Here is an 18638-nt window from a genome sequence, read left to right as displayed (position 1 = left end):
ATGTGATGGATTGATTTCTCATGAGTTTCACTTTCCTTAAAGTATCCATGAAAATCCATGCATAGCTCAAGGACTTCCTTTCCTGTGGTAGTCAACATGGCTCAAAATGGAATTCTCCTATCTCCCCCTCCTGACAAGGCTGGAGTTCCTCAAGGCAGTGTTGTCTGGGCCCTGTGAGTTTTTGGTCTTTATTAATGATCTCTGACTCTGCTGATGCTTGTGGTAGATGGTCAGGTGACATTACATTGAGAAAACCTCCAGGAATGAACATTGTCAGCACAAATCTCTTACCCATCTAATTCAAACAAATTTATACTGAGATGGCTTTAGCCAGAATTTTAGTTCTTACGAGCCTTGAACTTGTATTTATTACAAAAAAAGAAAAAAAGAAAAAAAAAGCTAAATCAAAAGGAACCTGATGGGTTTGTGTAGGAGACATTATATTGAAAAAAATAAATATATATATATATATATATATATATATATGTGTATATACACACTGCAGAATATATATATATATATATATATATATATATATATATATATATATATATATATATATATATTCAGGCTTGAAATGATCGGTACAACATCAGTTGGAAGACCCCATGCTCCACATGAGATAACATCCTTGACAGGAATGAATCAAGGAACCAAAACAAATTCATTGAGCAATAATTTTATTTACACCATTGGACAAACCAGGAAATGCAATCAATTCAATGTGAAGCTGAAAAATTTTACAAAATGTGAAATCACGTGCGGACATTCAACACTTATTTGCTTTGTTTACCCTGAGGCTTCGTACCGGTTGAGGATTTACAAACATCACAGGAGCGATCGGAATCGTGGTCCTGGTGCTTCGCCTCGACCTCCTGGTTTAATGGAGTTTTCTGCATAATGGAGTCGAACCCCGATTTTAAAGATTCGACAACACCGGTTAAACGGACATGACCGCTTTCTGCAACAACCTGGATCCCGGCAGAACTCTTCCTGAACACCTCTCGCCCGGTCTTGCTCGACACAGCAACGAGTCGCCGGTAAAGGTCAAGGGCCGAGGAGCTTGGTACGACAACCTTCTCTTCATCAGGAGTTGCACCTTCTGCAGGAAGCACAGGTATTAGTTTGTATACAAACACAAAAAGTGAATCACGTCCATACAGCAATGACTTACCTGGCTTATCTTGTGGCAGGTATCGATCCACCTGAGAAATCAATGAATCTGCACCTGACAAAACCACCTGCCCAAACTTGGTTTTCAGTAGCGAGTCTGCACCGTCCAACACCACCTGCTTGGATCTCTCAAAACCCACTCCGACCTGGGACTTGGACCAATCCAGAAATATTTCCAAACGTTTTTGTGCAATTTGCAAATTCTTCGTTACATCATCAAGTACCTGGAAACAAGGAAATATAAACCAATCACCGGACAATATTTATTTTTCATTACTGCATCTGGTCACAGGAGGTACGTTTGGAAAGGTAAAGTCAAAAACACAACTTGATGTTCTTATTTCTCCAGTTCCAAAGAGCCAGATGTCCCCACACTAAATTACATTCACAGGAAGATCCAGAATCACCTCCATTCTCCATACCTTGTTGGCAGGTTGATGCAAGATCGGGACCTTCTCCTCCACAAGATCCAGACCCCGGCATGCGAGCTCGTCCACAAACTTAACTGGAGGAAATAAGTGGAAAACTCAAAGATCATGGATATTGATGAATCACTCAGTGGAACAGAAAAAGGGAAATTTCAAAAACGACCCAGAACAACCTCCATCCTTCTCCAGAATCGATCACAATACAAAACTTTCCATTAAAATGAAGAAAGTTCCACAAGGTTTGAGTTAAAATAAACAGAAGTTTAGACATCACATCCGATCTGCATGGAATCACTCACTCTGCGGATGAAGAATGCTGGTGATTGGTTCGACCCCACTGGAGGTGATCACAGCTACCCCCGTCACGCCTCGTTCCACCATGTTACCAAAAGAGAGAAGAACAGGCCTCGACTCCTTCCCACACTTGTAGGCCTGAACCAAGTCATCCGCAACAGAACTGAACAGCGGTAGTGAATACAATCTCTGAAATACATTCTGTGGACAAGAACAGAAAGTTACAACAATGAGAGGACGTCTCACATTCCGAAACTTCATGGGATTGCCTGGTTGAGGTTTTCATGAGAACAGATGGATATGGTTAGAGGGGGAGGGGGGGAAGGGGGGGAGGGGGGGACGGTTAAGGTTACATCCACTAACATCAAATCACTGCTTAAATTGACATGCGTCGAACAGTTTCTTTTCCACAGCAAAGGTGACTAGGTTACCAGTTAAACAAGAACAGTTAACCATGGACCACAAACTCGTTACATCAAATTCATTCCAAGATAATCTGACTCATTCTTTATAAACGAACAATGTCAATCACGAGTCCGACATCAAAACTTGGCATGACAGATTTTACATTAGAAAATAGTTCCACTCTATATACACTAGCAGCGGTACCCACCCTATGGGCGGGGCTTCAATTGGGAGGCCCAAATGAAAAGGCAAAATCCCAGAAATTGAAGGCTTTGTTTATTTTAAACGATTCATATAAACATCCGTTGAATCATACACGCAAATCATCAAAATCTAAACAGTACATGGCGCCCACTTTGAAAAAAAAGATTGAATTCTGCAAAACGGAAGCGGCCGCGACACCTGTTTCTCAATCGTTCTGCACACGCTGCCGTGTTACTACAGAGCCGCACATTTATAAAGGAAGAGTACGTCAGGGGTCGATCTACTCTCTCCTGGTACATAGAATAAACTATTTGTGCAATTTCAACAAAAGCCACATCACTGTTCATATCGGTAAATATTATTCCAGCGTTTGGGGGGGTGGGTGGGGGGGGGGGGGGAGGGGAGGGGAAGAAAACAAAAGAAAAAAAAAAACTGGAAAATTGGAAAAACAATATAGCTATTTTACTCCCAGGGGTCCCAGGAATACCCACCCAAAATATCGTTGCGATCGGTTGAGCCGTTTTTGCGGTACCTTCGAACGGACAGACGGACATTTGGTGAAATATAGTAAGATGAAGTGAGAAATGAGAAAACAAACCAACTCACCCCCGTCCGTCCGTTTCCCTCTACACACTGCACCCACTACACCCCACACTCCACTCGTCACAGACATTGCATTCTCCACACTCGTCACACCGCATACTCCACACTCCACTCCACCCCACTCCACTCCACTCCACTCCACTCCACTCCACTCCACTCCACTCCACTCCACTCCACTCTTCCACATTCCACATTCCCACCCATACGTCCATCCCCACTAATAACTCATTCACCTGGAACTCGGCCGGACATGTTCACCTGGAGAAACAAAGAACTCACCTTGGTACTGACGGTCTGAACCTCGACAGCCATTTCGTTCAAAACAAGAAACGATTCACGGGTAGAGAACCGAGCGAGATCACCTGCACTAACAAGAGCACTGAATCAATCTGAGCACCACCAGGTAATGCAGGTAAACCAGGCACAGACAAGGGAATGACGAAACGAATAAATTTCTCACCTTTTTATACAATAAACAGGAACACCTGCTCCTCTGACGTCACACCGGTGCACGACTCCAATTATAATGTTGTAATTATAACGGCCGAGCCCGAGTGCATTAACCCCATTTTCGGACTAAGTCCAACGGGGGAAAATAAAATACTTCAAATGGAAATCGATCCGCCATCGCCAAAACTGGCAGGGACAAGATTGTTAAAGAATGGACCCAGGTTGCTCCTGTTTAAAATCATTGGAGAGGTGGGGGGTGGTGTGTCTTATCTTCTGGTCATTGTTGGTCATCGAAACCAGAAGCATCATAGACTGTGCAAGGCGGGCCGAAACTTCAAAAGCGAGCGGGACATCCGTATAGTTTTATGGATCTCCCATAGGCTTCTTATTGTTATTTTTAGGTTTTCTTTTCAACACAGGTATGTTCAGGTGCGTGGCGTGTTAAATATTGCAGCTCTGAAAACACCATAAAATGTAAAAGGAAGAAGAAGAAGAACAGTAAAAATTTAGCTATTACCTTTGATCGGGGAAAAACAGCTTCTTTTTTTAAACATTTTTGTTCATGGCAGATTAGTTACCATTCTTTGTCATGGAGACGTGACGTCATCGAGTGTAAAAAAAAATGACGTGTCTTTTTTCCGATATTCATATTGACCAAATACCAAAACATTCTTAGATTCAGAATTTAGATGCCACATGACAGAATTTTCATAAAATATTAAATAGGAATTGTCGTCAAAAATTAAATGTATATTAAAACTTTAACACAAAATTATATATACCGTAGTTTAAAACTTTAATACAAAATTATACATAGATTAAAAATTTAACATAAAATTATATATAGATTAAAAATTTAATACAAAATTATACATAGATTAAAACTTTAATACAAAATTATATATAGATTAAAAATTTATGATAAAATTATACATAGATTAAAAATTTAACACAAAATTATATATAGATTAAAACTTTAACACAAAATTATTTATAGATTAAAACTTGAATACAAAATTATGTATAGATTAAAAATTTAACAGAAAATTATACATAGATTAAAAATTTAACACAAAATTATATATATATTAAAAATTTAATACAAAATTATACATAGATTAAAAATTTACGATAAAATTATACATAGATTAAAAATTTAACACAAAATTATATATAGATTAAAACTTTAACACAAAATTATTTATAGATTAAAACTTGAATACAAAATTATGTATAGATTAAAAATTTAACAGAAAATTATACATAGATTAAAAATTTAACACAAAATTATATATAGATTAAAAATTTAATACAAAACTAGTACTGCCACTTTAAAACTGCTGGCAGTGATGACCGGTTTACTCGCACCCACTTTTGATACAACCCCACTTTTCATACAACCCCACTTTTCATACAAACCCACTTTTCATACAACCCCACTTTTGATACAACCCCACTTTTGATACAACCCCACTTTCATTGGACATGCTTTGACACAACCCCCTTGGATACAACCCCGATATATACACACACACACACACACACACACATCCAACCCTCCCTCCTCCACATGCACACCCCAACCACCCCCCCCCCCATCCTCCACACACACACATATCCACCCACCCCCCCACACCCACACACACACACATCCACACATACACACACACACACACACACACACAAACACACACACACATCCCCCCACCCGCCACCCCCAATACACACACATACACACACATGCACACCCCCCCCCCCCACACCCACACCCACATCCACACACACACATTCCCCCACACACATCCCCACACACACATCCCCCACACACACATCCCCACACACACACATCCCCACACACATACCCCCCCCCCCCCACACACACACACACCCACATCCCTCCCCCACACGCACACCCCTCCAAACACACACACACACACACACACACACACCCCACCCCCAACACACACACACACACACACACACACGCACGCATACATACACACACATCCCCCCACCCCGAACACACACACAAACACATGTACACCCCAATCCCCCCAACCCCCCCCCCCCCCCCCACATACACATATCCACCCCCCCCCCCACACCCACACACACATCCACACACACACACAAACACATCCCCACATGCATACACACACAAACACACACACACACATACACACATCCCCAGACCCCCCCCCCCCCCATACACACCCTCCTCCCCCACCACACACACACACACACACACACACACAAACACATCCCCCACCCCCCACCCCCTAACACGCACACACACACACATCCCCCCTACCCCCACCCACACACACACCCCCACACCCCCACACCCCTCCCCCCACACGCACACCCCTCCACACACACACACCAACCCCCCCCCCCCTCCACACACACACATCCCTCCCCCCCCACATACACATATATCCACCCTCCCCCCCCCCCCACCCCCCACACCCACACACACATCCACACACACGCACATCCACACACACACACAAACACATCCCCACATGCATACACACACAAACACACACACACATACACACATCCCCAGACCCCCCCCCCCCCCCCCACACACACACACACACCCTCCCTCCCCACCACACACACACACACACACACACACACACACAAACACATCCCCCACCCCCCACCCCTAACACACACACACACACACACATCCCCCCTACCCCCACCCACACCACTCCCCCCACATGCACACCCCTCCACACACACACGCACACACACACACCAACCCCCCCTCCACACACACACACACACACACACACACACATCCCTCCCCCCACCCCCACCCCCACACACACACACACATCCCCCCCTGCACACACACACACACACACACACACACACATATACACACACACACACATATACACACACACACACACCCACACACAAACACCCCCAATACCCACACCCCTCCACACAAACCCACACACACATCCCCCCACCCCATCCATTTTAAAAAATATTTTCGTTTAATTAACGATATCTGCCACCCGTGGAAGAACGTCATGCCGTGGCATGACGTCATCTGTGGCCCATGCCGTATGTTAGCATCAGAACGAAGTATCCCGTCGATCGAACTTGGTCAAATTTTTCATGATTGTCACCAAATTTGTTGTGGTATTTTGTTAACTCATCGGAGGCAAGGCGACAATCGAAATCCGATTTGAAATCGGAGCAAAATTGACGCCGCAAGATCTGCCTGCACACATGGATATTTTACCTGAGGAAGAATTCACTTTGGAAATGCGATCCATTTAAAATGTTAGATTTTGAATAACTTCGTCATTTTTAATCGGATTTCCACCAAATAAAGGTCACCATTGCTTGCAGATACCTCTCTTTCTCTTTCAAATTGAAGACAGGATGAACTTCAGAGCGAGAAATAAGCCGAGGCGGTGGAGAGTTTTACAATGTTATTTTCCAATGTAAATGACAATATCGTGTAGTTTTACGAAAATTCATCAGAATTTGCCCAGATTTGTTGCATTTGAATGTTAACACCCTCTAGCGACTGCCAAATCCGAAGACCATTTAATTTCGAGCTACCCTTAGCTCGTGAGGTGGTTATGTCACATGGCCTGGTCAAAAAAGTGTTGCGGTTCTTCTTCTTCACGCAATAACAACTTCTAGCTTCCAGACCGTACATCCAATCATCTTGACATTTTGCACACTTCTTCCATTTGATGAGAGCTACAATGCATTAAAAGTTCACGTCGATAATGCAGTGGTTCAAGAGGTACAAGCTTTTAAAAATTGACCTTCCATTATTTATTGCGGCCAAACCATGTCACTTATCAAAACGTCTCAAGTAACATTCAAACATCCCCCCATGGGGAACATTTGTGTAAAGTTTCCACTCGATATCTTCACAAATTATTGAGGTGATACCATTTCTAGTTTGAGCTTTAAAACGTCATAACTGAAACGACGTGTCGGATGACATCGAGCTCGGAGGCTTTTTTGTTCGTCATGGGTGTGCGAATATGCATGCCAAGTTTGGGCTCGATCCCTTCAGCCTTTCCGGAGAAAAATGGGTTTTTGTGGTGTTTCACGAAAAACAAGATAGCGGCCGAACCATGTGACGTATGACTTCGACATTTTTTGCATTCAGAGTTTTTTTTAACAAAGCATCTGGAAAAAAGATCCCATTTTGGGGGAGAAAATTTTTTGTTTGACGAATTCTAACCTCTTAACGTTAGCATTTTTAATATACTTGATACACATGTCTTTTGTTCCCATTGAAGAGTTCTTTAGAATGAGCCATTCCTCAAATTTTTCCATTGAGCGGTTTCGGAGATACAGAGGGGCAAAGTTGAATGTGTTTTACAAGTTGGCGCCCATACCACGTGACCAATGACGTCATAATTAGCATTTCAAAATTCTACGAGCCGAGACGATCATTTGATGTAAATTTCCTGTCAATCTGACAAGCGGTTGCTGCGAACATTAATTATGAAATTTTCGGAGGTGCAAAATAGGGCGGAAGAATAATAATAACTAGCCGAAACCCGTGGAACATCCACAGAAGGGAGGATGTGGTGTATGGATAGAGTGTACCATTATGGATGGCATAGGGGATTTGCTTGTCCGAGTAAGAGTTAGGAAGAAAGATGAGAATGAAGAGTGCGTATATGAACAACGACAGGGGTAAAGCCTGTAAAGCCTACTTTGATAATCATGAACGGTGGCAGATGCAGGAGTTGGTGAAACGAAAGGGGGGGGGGGGGCTGATCATGACCTACCCTATGCCACATGGCCTACGCCATTTGTTGAGATCATGGCCACAACGGAAACACAACAACTGGATAGGTAGGGCCTAGGCCTAGGCCTACTTTTCATCACTCGGCGAAGTACACTTTGTTTTAAGCTTTCAGAAGCTGAAGCCTTGTTATTTATTGCTTTATATGATACTGATGGGCTGCTGATCAGTTTCACTTCGTTGTAATCACAGTATATGGAAGAAATTATGGTAAACCCACCTGATGAGGTTAGCGTACACCGTGATCGACGACACCGGCACAAATGCATGCTCAGGATTGCCCACTCAGTGGACGGCTTGCTGTCGCCTTCGACTGTCCAATCAGCGGACGGCTTGCTTCGCCTTCACCCAGCAGACGCCAATAAGATGGCGTCGTATTGGCAGTTAATCGGATGCTTTTGGGCCCCAACGTCGGCTAATTCAGATTTTTTCGAGTATGGCTGTACGTGATAAACAAAGAGCGCGGTTCGTAGATCGTAAATCCATTAGTGCCGTGGGTGCGGCGTAAAAGGGATAACAAAGTCGAGTCCTTACGCTATTATTATATAGACTAGCCGAAACCCGTGGAACATCCACGGAAGGGAGGATGTGGTGTATGGATAGAGTGTACCATTATGGATGGCATAGGGGATTTGCTTGTCCGAGTAGGAGTTAGGAAGAAAGATGAGAATAAAGAGTGCGTATATGAACAACGATCGCCGACACCGGCACAAATGCATGCTCTGGATTGTCCACTTAGTGGACAGCTTGCTTTCGCCTTCGCCTGTCCAATCAGCGGCCGGCTTGCTTCGCCTTCGCCCAGCAGACGCCAATACGATGGCGTCGTAAGATGGCGTCGTATCGGGAGTTAATCGGATACGTTTGGGCCCCAACGTCGGCTAATTCAGATTTTTCGAGTATGGCTGTACGTGATAAACAAAGAGTGCGGTTCGTAGATCGTAAATCCATTAGTGCCGTGGGCATCGGGTCACTGGGTGCGGCGTAAAAGGGATAACAAAGTCGAGTCCTTACGCTAATTTTTATATCGATAAGAAAAACTCTTCCAGTAATAATAGGTTTACTCTCCATTTCATGGAGAGTAAACCTAATTATACATAGATTAAAAATTTAATACAAAATTATACATAGATTAAAAATTTAATACAAAATTATACATGGATTAAAAATTTAATACAAAATTATACATGGATTAAAAATTTAATACAAAATCATACATGGATTAAAAATGTAATACAAAATTATACATGGATTAAAAATTTAATACAAAATTATACATAGATTAAAAATTTAACACAAAATTATATATGGGTTAAAATTTTAACACAAAATTATATATAGATTAAAAATTTAATACAAAATTATACCTAGATTAAAATTTTAATACAAAATTATATATAGATTTAAAATTTAATACAAAATTATATATAGATTAAAAATGTAATACAAAATTATATATAGGTTAAAAATTTAAATACTAAATTATACATAAATTAATAAAACTTCAATACAAAATTATATATAGATTAAAAATTTAATACAAAATTATATATAGATTAAAAATTTAATACAAAATTATATATAGATAAAAAAATTTATACAAAATTATATGTAGATTAAAACTTCAATACAAAATTATCTATAGATTAAAACTTTAATACAAAATTATACATAGATTAAAACTTCACTACAAAATTATATATAGATTAAAAATTTAATACAAAATTATATATAGATTAAAAATTTAACACAAAATTATATATTGATTAAAAATTTAATACAAAATTATATATAGATTAAAACTTTAATACAAAACTAGCTTGCCACTCAGTAGAGCGCATTCTCCCGCCGTGGGTTTAGTTGGAACAAGAGCATTCATGATGGACAAATGAATGTTCCTGGGAGATGGAAAACTGAAGAAGGTTAAATAAAATGATGGAATTGTCAAAACACATGGTTCGTGCACAAGGTGGGAGAATAGTTTTGATTATTATGTCACTTGACTCAGTGACGTCATGGTCAGAGCGTCGGCTCTGTGAGTGTCAGGTCGACGGTTCAAACCCCAAATGAGTCATACCAAAGACTTTTAAAATGATACGTGTTGCTTCCTTGCTCGACATCAGCATTTAAATGGAAAGGGAAGGGACAAACAACGATAGGTTGGCAACCATTGCTAAAGCCTTGATGGGCCGAATTGCCTCAACCTGTGTTGAAGTTTTTTGGAAGGGAACTTGGATGATTATAACTGGAAACCAGAATTATTTATTTGGTCTGGGAAGCCCATGCGAGGTTTCTTCTTCTTCAGCCTCACAACGCTGGGTGAATATGCGATCTTAAAAAAAACAGTTGGAATTTTTCCAAATCGATTTTATTCGTTTGTTAATATACCTCAGCCATTGACAAATCTGGAACTAAGTCTTTATAAGTTCATCAAATACTGACACTGCTAATGACATTCGCTGAGCTAAATGTTGATATCTCTTCTGAGGTAAAAAAAAAAAAAAAAAAAAAAAAACTTTTAAAGCATTATACGTATCAAACGATACATTTTATGAAACGGGGAAACCTAATACACACTTTGATGGTTTTAAAATCGCAGTATGTCTTTATTAGAAAAAAAAAAAGAACATTGAAGACGCTGCTAAAAAAAATACACCGCTCTAACGCATAACCATGCGTTTAAACTACATTTACAACAAATATGAAAACTATTTTCATATCGCAATGTTAAATATAGAATATATAGAAGATAATGTTTTTAAAAAAATGAGCCCTATCTTCCAATGGTAAAAAAATCCTTCAAAAAATTCCTGGATCGGGAATAATATCCTGAGCTTCACCAAAAACGAATCAATTCTTCCTTATCCCAAGAGCAATCATCCCACCAACTTTCATCCAAATCCGTTCAGAACTTTTCCAGATATCCTGTTCACAAACACACGAACACACGGACACGAGTGAATGCATTACTCCCTAGCGGGAGTAATTATACATAGATTAAAACTTCACAACAAAATTATATACAGATTAAAAATTAAATACAAAATTATATATAGATTAAAAATTTAAGACAAAATTATATGTAGATGAAAACTTTAATACAAAATTATATATAGTTTAAAACTTTACTACAAAATTATATATCGATGAAAACTTCAATACAAAATTATATATATTGATTAAAACTTTACTACAAAATTATATATAGTTTAAAACTTTACTACAAAATTATATATAGTTTAAAACTTTACTACAAAATCATATATAGTTTAAAACTTTACTAAAAAATTATGTATAGATGAAAACTCGAATACAAAATTATATGTAGATGAAAACTAATACAAAATCATATATATTGATTAAAACTTTACTTCAAAATTATATATAGTTTAAAACTTTACTACAAAATCATATATAGTTTAAAACTTTACCAAAAAATTATATATAGTTTAAAACTTTACTACAAAATCATATATAGTTTAAAACTTTACTAAAAAATTATGTATAGATGAAAACTTGAATACAAAATTATATGTAGATGAAAACTAATACAAAATCATATATATTGATTAAAACTTTACTTCAAAATTATATATACTGGACATTAAAACTTTAAAACAAAAGTATATATAGTTTAATACTTTAATACAAAATTATATATGGTTTAAAACTTTAATACAAAATTATATATCTTACTATAATTCACCAATGCCTGGTGTTGGGCTTGCAGCTAGGGTGCCAGCTTAGGATCTAAAGAAGTCCTGGGTTCGAATCCCAGTCAATCACTGAATTAATGCCAGGGGGGTTGACTCAGCCTGCAATCATGCCTTCCGAGGTCGGCTAATTGAGTACCAGTTCACTGACAATTCCCTGTGTGTCGTAAAAAGGCGACAAGCAGGGTTGGACACAGGGCTGGACGGCAGGAAGGGCATCCGGCTGTAAAACCATTGCTTCAAAAAGAGACCAAAAAACAACAACAACTATGGTCCCCCAAAAAGGGCAACGCCCTGCTTTGTGGTGAAAAATGGCCTCTAAAGGTGTTTTTTTTTTGTTGTTTTTTACTATAATTCACCAAATGTCTGTCCGTCTGTCTGTTCAAAGGTACCACAAAAACAGCTGAGCCGATCGCAACGATATTTTGGGTGGAGTAATCCTGGGAACCCCAGGAGTAAAATAGCCTATTTAATTTTTCCAATTTCAGCTTTGGTCTCCAGCATTCTCAGGTTTGGACTCCGCATAACATTCGCGTTCGCATAACGTTCATTGTGACGATGTTGTTTTCCCGGGTGCCGCACAAACGGCTGCACCGATCGCTGCACAGCTGCACTGATCGGACTCGGTGACCTCGGACAAAGACCTTTGACAAGGACACAGGTTGAATCCCTGCTTGTGAGAATTCCAACCCCCTCCCCGCCATCACGGCCGTCTCTCCAACTCACATTCCCACGAGATATGCAGAAAGGACGACCCAAAAGCAATATAAACATCATTAAACATCATTCGTATATAAACATCATTAAAAGTAAATAATGACCTCGGCCAAAGTTCAAACGACGTTTAATCTCTACATGATAGAATTCCACATAGCTATTTGGGTGGTGTATACGCTAACAGATCGCTGTCTCCATCGATCTTGCCAAGGCCGTAACACCAACCAGCTCAAAATCCTTTTAACTGTTGATTTGCTAGTTTTTACAATGAAGGAAACACGTATCGGGAGTACATACAACATCGGGAGTACGAACTGCATGCTTCTTCATTATCAAGCTTCAATCTCTCATGGTGGATCTGAAGAGCGGAATGCTTGGAGAAGTGGTGAGCCCTAACCCCTTTTGAAGATAATTAACAGGCTCATTAAATTAAAACAAAAACAGGTTTTATCCTTGGTCAGCCTGTGTTCACCTCAGTGGTCTCAATCTGCCATTTTGTTTCCACCTACAAAAAAATGCCTTACTTTTGAAGAGGTCGTAATGGTTTCTGTACAATAAAGAGCTCATTGAATACTTAATCCTTTGCGTGCTATTGTTCGATGTTTCTTAGTTTTCACCTATTTGTGCAATCTGCTTTCATTTACGTTGTTATTTCATTCATTAGGAGCTTGGAACAATGTTATCTTGTAAATAAAAGCAAATGAGACATTATAATTTCATTTTAATACTTTTAAACAGTCAATATCTCGTAATTCATAACTTTTGAACACACAAGCCACCTGTTTTGGAGCAAGGAGGTGGTTTGAGGAGGGAGGGAAGGGGGTTGTTGGATAGGAGATAGGGGAGGGGTGGGAGTTTGGAGGGGGTGGTGTGGGAGTAAGCATTGCATGAGGAAGGGGAAGTGGCGGGAGGAGGGAACCGGCGTTGCGGGTACGTTTGCTTGTCTAATATATGAAGGAGAAAGTGTGTTTGTTTGGTTTGGAGAAAGTGAAGGTTTATGCCTTCAAACCCTGCAAGAACCAGTGAAACCAAACTTTGCATTGCCCCATCTTTCATCTAGAGAAAGGCCACAGGGCTATATGTTTGGATGAAAAATTGATGCCAGATAAAACCAGATAATTGGCTTTCAGGCCTCGATCAGGTCTTGTGCTTATACACTGCGTGGGTTTTCCCAGGAATGATCGAGTAATATGTATTGTGAAGATCATATGTTGAGGTTGTTGTGATTTGTTGTCAACACAAATTCAAGCAGCGTGTTTACATGTGCACCTGTTACTAAAAAGATTTCTTTCCACACTGATAACACCTCCATGTTCAGGCCTCGAGTGTGTATGTTGCTTATACACCACCTGGATTTTCCTTGGAGCGATCGAGACGTATGTTTTGTGAAGACTGTATAAGGAGGTTGTAGTGATTTGTTGTCAACACAAAATTATTATAACATTTCACTGAATTTCTCAAGGCTTAATCTCAGCTCTCAGAGCTGGTTACTGAAGCTAATTGGAAATATTCTTGACAAAAGAAAAGCTTCAAACAATGAAGGAAAAAAATGATTTAATGCAAACAACCAACACATTTGTTAAAAGGAGTGTCACAATAGCATCATAAAACCAAACGAAAAGTTTGTACGAAGAACTAAAAAAACCTTTGCTTCAGTCCGGTTTGCTTTGATAAGGGAACAAGTGTAATCTTAAATCTTTCATCACACATCACAACTAGAACGGGCACTCGGTAGAGCGCATACCTTCGCCGCAGCTACTGTTCTGTACTTGGCATGGGAGTGTAGGGAACAGAACAACAAAAATACGATTTTGACCTTTTCGTGACCTTGACCTTGACCTTTGACCCGATTGCTCCCAAAATCTAATCAAATGTGTCCCGTATAATAACCAATCATCCCACCAAATTTCATGCAATTCGGTTGAATACTTTTTGAGTTATGCGAATAACATACACACACACACACAGACATACAAATAAATACACAGCGATCAAAACATAACCTTCCGCTTTTGCGAAAGTAATAAAACCTTCATCCCCCCCCCTCCCCCCCCCCCCAAAAAAAACCTAGGCCTCACGTGCAACACAATACATGCAAACACCAACCTCAAACAGGGTACAAACATCAGTGCATGGGAATCATTCGCATTACAAGCGCATGCAAAATAATCTAATCAAATGTGTCCCGTATAATAACCAATCATCCCACCAAATTTCATGCAATTCGGTTGAATACTTTTTGAGTTATGCGATTAACATACACACACACAGACATACAAATAAATACACAGCGATCAAAACATAACCTTCCGCTTTTGCGAAGGTAATAATCACTTTAAGTGTGGTTTTTCAATTTTTGCTACAATGTTATGTTTCGTCAAGTACATGTCACCTGCTCCTAGAAAAGTCAGGCCAGAACATAAGCAAATGGGAGGGGATAGCTATGAGCATGCATAAGGGACCGTGATGGGTCTCCGTGGGTGATAGCCACAAGCGCCGCCGGTTCTGGTCCGGTCCGACACAAAGAAACCAAAAAAATGAGGCTTGACCGGAACTGACCGAGCCAGGCGCCGTTCCTTCAGGGCTGGACAAAAAAAAAAAAAAAGTGAAATTCAATCAGGTAATTCAAATAAGACCCAACAATCTGGATCATCGCATACTATCATGCCTAAAGCCCCGCAAACCAAACGCAGCGAGGCCCCAGCCGGCCCAGATACGGCCACAGGCCTGGGTAGGAAAGTTGGATGTCCCGTTCGCTTCACCGAGGCCACACTGCACCTGCAGTCGTCGACATAGTGGAGGCCTGCCGGAACTCCAGGAACGCCCGGGTGTCGTGTGGCGGAGCGTGACAGCACCATTAGGCTACTCGTGCTTGGATTACAGGCCCTCAGGTGTGGGTATTTGCCTTGCGACGTCGAGTGCTACGTTTCCCATGCGGAGCAGGTACCTGTCACGTCCTCTCCTGTGCTGGTTGTTATCTGTAACGGGCAAAGGAGGATTTGTAGCGGTTACCGCTGGATGCACACAATCGCCTTGCACCGGCCAGAACACGGCCAGACGCGCCTCTCCCGGGCATGCCCGGACTCACTGTTCCCGGGCACGCCCGAACCTCCTCCCGGGCACGCCCGGTCTCGTCTTTCCCGGGCATGCCCGCTCTCGCCTTTCCAGGGCTCGCCCAGAGCGTCCAGGCATGCCCACTATCGCCTTTTCAGGGCTCGCCCAGAGTGTCCGGGCATGCCCGCTATCGCCTTTCCAGGGCTCGCCCAGAGCGTCCAGGCATGCCCGCTATCGCCTTTCCAGGGCTCGCCCAGAGCGCCCGGGCACGCCCAGCCTCGACTTGCCAGGCCGCAGCCAAACACGCCCGGGCAGGTCCAGACTCGCCTTTCCAAGGCTCGCCCTTGACACCCGGGCATGCCCGGTATAGCTTTTGCCGGGCAAACTTCCCGACATAAATGTGTATATATATTGCTGCCCGATAAACGGGTTTGTCAGAATACCTGAGCTGTTTTGTTTCAATAAAGCAACTCGGACGAATTCCGTCTTTGGTCGCGTCAATTCTTTCGACTCGCGTTGGAGCGCAGTTCCTTCATTGGTGACCTACCGACATGGATACGGCAGTGACGCTTAAACTGCCTACCTTCTGGGAGGCTCACGCGGCTGTTTGGTTCGCTCAGGCGGACTCTCAGTTCGTCCTGCGAGGCATCACCGCGGACGATACCCGCTTCCACCATGTTGTGGCGGCGCTCGGTTCCGCCACCGCGGCCCGCGCCTTGAGCCTCCTCGAGCACCCACCGGCTGCTGACAAATACGACGCGCTGAAGACACTCCTCCTCGACGCTTTCGCCCTCTCACCGGCAGCACGCGCACGGCGCCTGCTCGCTCTGCCCGAGCTCGGCGACACGCGCCCGTCAGAGCGCATGGACTATACGCTCTCGTTGCTCGGTGAGCACTCTCCGGATTTTCTGTTCCGCGAGCTGTTCCTTCGCCAGCTGCCTCACCCGGTACGCCTCGCCCTGGCTGGCACGTTGATCACGGATTCCCGCGCCCTCGCCAGGGAAGCCGATAAGATCTCCTCGTCGGGCCAGCACATCGGCGCGGTTACCTGGAGCCCGCCGCCGTCCGAGGCGACGCCCACGACGCCCGAGCGCCCTGCGCGGTTGGAGGCCGAACTGCCGGTGCAACTGGCGGCCGCCACGCCGCACCGCCCGCTTCTGACACGACGGTCGGGGCCTCCACCTGACCGGGCGTGGTGTTATTACCACGCCAGGTTCGGACACAAGGCTCGGACGTGCCAGCCCCCGTGCACTTTCGGCAGGTCGGGAAACGGCCGGGCCGGCGTTCATTCCCAGCCATGAGCGCCGGCCACTCGGGCAACTTGCTGTTTATTCGGGACAAAGCGTCTGGGCGGCGTTTCCTGTGTGACACCGGCGCCCAACTGAGCGTCATACCCGCCTCCGAGCAGGACAGGCGGGACGCCGTTTGCGGCCCCTCTTTGGTCGCTGCTAATGGCTCGGCCATACGCACTTTCGGCCCACGCGTCGTCACCCTCTGCTTCGGCAGCCAGCGTTTTCAATGGACTTTTGTGACCGCCTGCGTCCCCATGGCTTTGCTGGGCGCCGACTTCCTCTGCGCGCATGGGCTGCTGGTCGACGTCAAACGTCGTCGCCTTGTCAACGCCGAGACCTTCAGCTCCCTGGCGTGCACGATGAGCAGCTCCGCGCCGACCGAACTGGCGTGCGCCCTCCCGGCAGCGAACGAGTTCGCTCGCCTGCTCGCGGAATTCCCGGCCCTCACGCGGCCGACGTTTTCGGCCGTCGCGGTGCGGCATGGGATCGAGCACCACATACCTACTACGGGCCCGCCGGTCTACGCCAGGGCCCGCCGCCTCGACCCGGCCAAGCTCGCCGTGGCGAAGGCCGAGTTCGACGTGTTGGAGCACCTCGGCATCGTGCGGCGCTCCGATAGTGCGTGGGCCTCGCCACTGCACATCGTGCCAAAGCCGGGGGGTGGATGGCGCCCGTGTGGCGACTACCGCCGTCTCAACGACGCTACCACCCCCGACAGGTACCCGATCCCGCATATTCAGGACTTTTCCGCCCGTTTGGCGGGACGGGTCATCTTTTCGAAAATTGACCTGATACGGGGCTACCACCAGGTACCTGTCCGGGCGGCTGACGTCCCGAAGACGGCCGTCATCATGCCGTTCGGCCTGTTCGAATTTTTGCGGATGCCGTTTGGCCTCAAGAACGCGGCCCAGGCGTTCCAGCGCTTGATGGACGGCGTGCTGCGCGACCTGCCGTTTCTTTTCGTCTATCTGGACGATATCCTCGTCGCCAGCACGTCCCGCGCCGAGCACCTCCTCCACCTCCGAACACTGTTCGGTCGCCTCAGCGAGCACGGCTTAATTGTCAACCCGGTCAAATGCCACTTCGGCGCGACGACCGTTGACTTTTTGGGCCACCGCATCACCAAGACCGGGGCCGTGCCGCTGCCGACCAAGGTCGAGGCCATCACCACGTTCCCGCGTCCCCGTTCCATCAAGGCCCTCCAAGAGTTCCTCGGCATGGTGAATTTTTATCACCGATTCGTGCCCCGCGCTGCTCAGCTCATGCGGCCCCTTTACGAGGCCCTCCGGGGCAAGCCGGCCAAGCATGACATTGTTTGGTCCACGGCCATGGACACGGCCTTCGCCAGCGCCAAACGGGCCCTCGCCGATGCAACGCTGCTGGCTCACCCGGTGCTCAACGCGCCCATCGCCCTCACTACGGCTGCCTCCAACTACGCGGTGGGCGCCGTCCATGAGCAATGGGTGGACGGGGTTTGGCAGCCACTCGCTTTTTTCAGCCGGCA

General features: G+C 44.2%; 1 protein-coding gene across 1 annotated transcript; it reads right to left on the bottom strand.

Annotated features, from left to right (window-relative positions):
- Window positions 1–663: 663 nt before the first annotated feature.
- Window positions 664–3524, bottom strand: LOC137428349 (perilipin-1-like). Its single transcript, XM_068118275.2, has 5 exons — window positions 3387–3524; window positions 1901–2096; window positions 1596–1678; window positions 1175–1397; window positions 664–1102 (listed from the first exon to the last, which is right to left on the bottom strand). Exons 1-5 carry the CDS (start codon window positions 3417–3419, stop codon window positions 777–779), a joined length of 861 nt encoding a protein of 286 aa, XP_067974376.2. The 5' UTR covers window positions 3420–3524; the 3' UTR covers window positions 664–776.
- Between the last annotated feature and the right edge of the window lie 15114 nt (window positions 3525–18638).

This window comes from Myxine glutinosa, chromosome 5 (genome assembly GCF_964187855.1).
Source record: "Myxine glutinosa chromosome 5, kmMyxGlut1.1, whole genome shotgun sequence".
Classification (NCBI taxonomy): Eukaryota; Metazoa; Chordata; class Myxini; order Myxiniformes; family Myxinidae; genus Myxine; species Myxine glutinosa.
This window is presented reverse-complemented; position numbering and strand designations above follow the sequence as displayed.

Excerpts from the sequence above, each read along its gene's own strand:
- LOC137428349 (XM_068118275.2), bottom strand. The coding sequence starts at position 3,419 with ATGGCTGTCGAGGTTCAGACCGTCAGTACCAAG. Across the intron at positions 1,679-1,900 it reads CAGCATTCTTCATCCGCAGA|TTAAGTTTGTGGACGAGCTC; the intron begins GTGAGTGATTCC and ends TATTTCCTCCAG. Across the intron at positions 1,398-1,595 it reads TGCATCAACCTGCCAACAAG|GTACTTGATGATGTAACGAA; the intron begins GTATGGAGAATG and ends CCTTGTTTCCAG.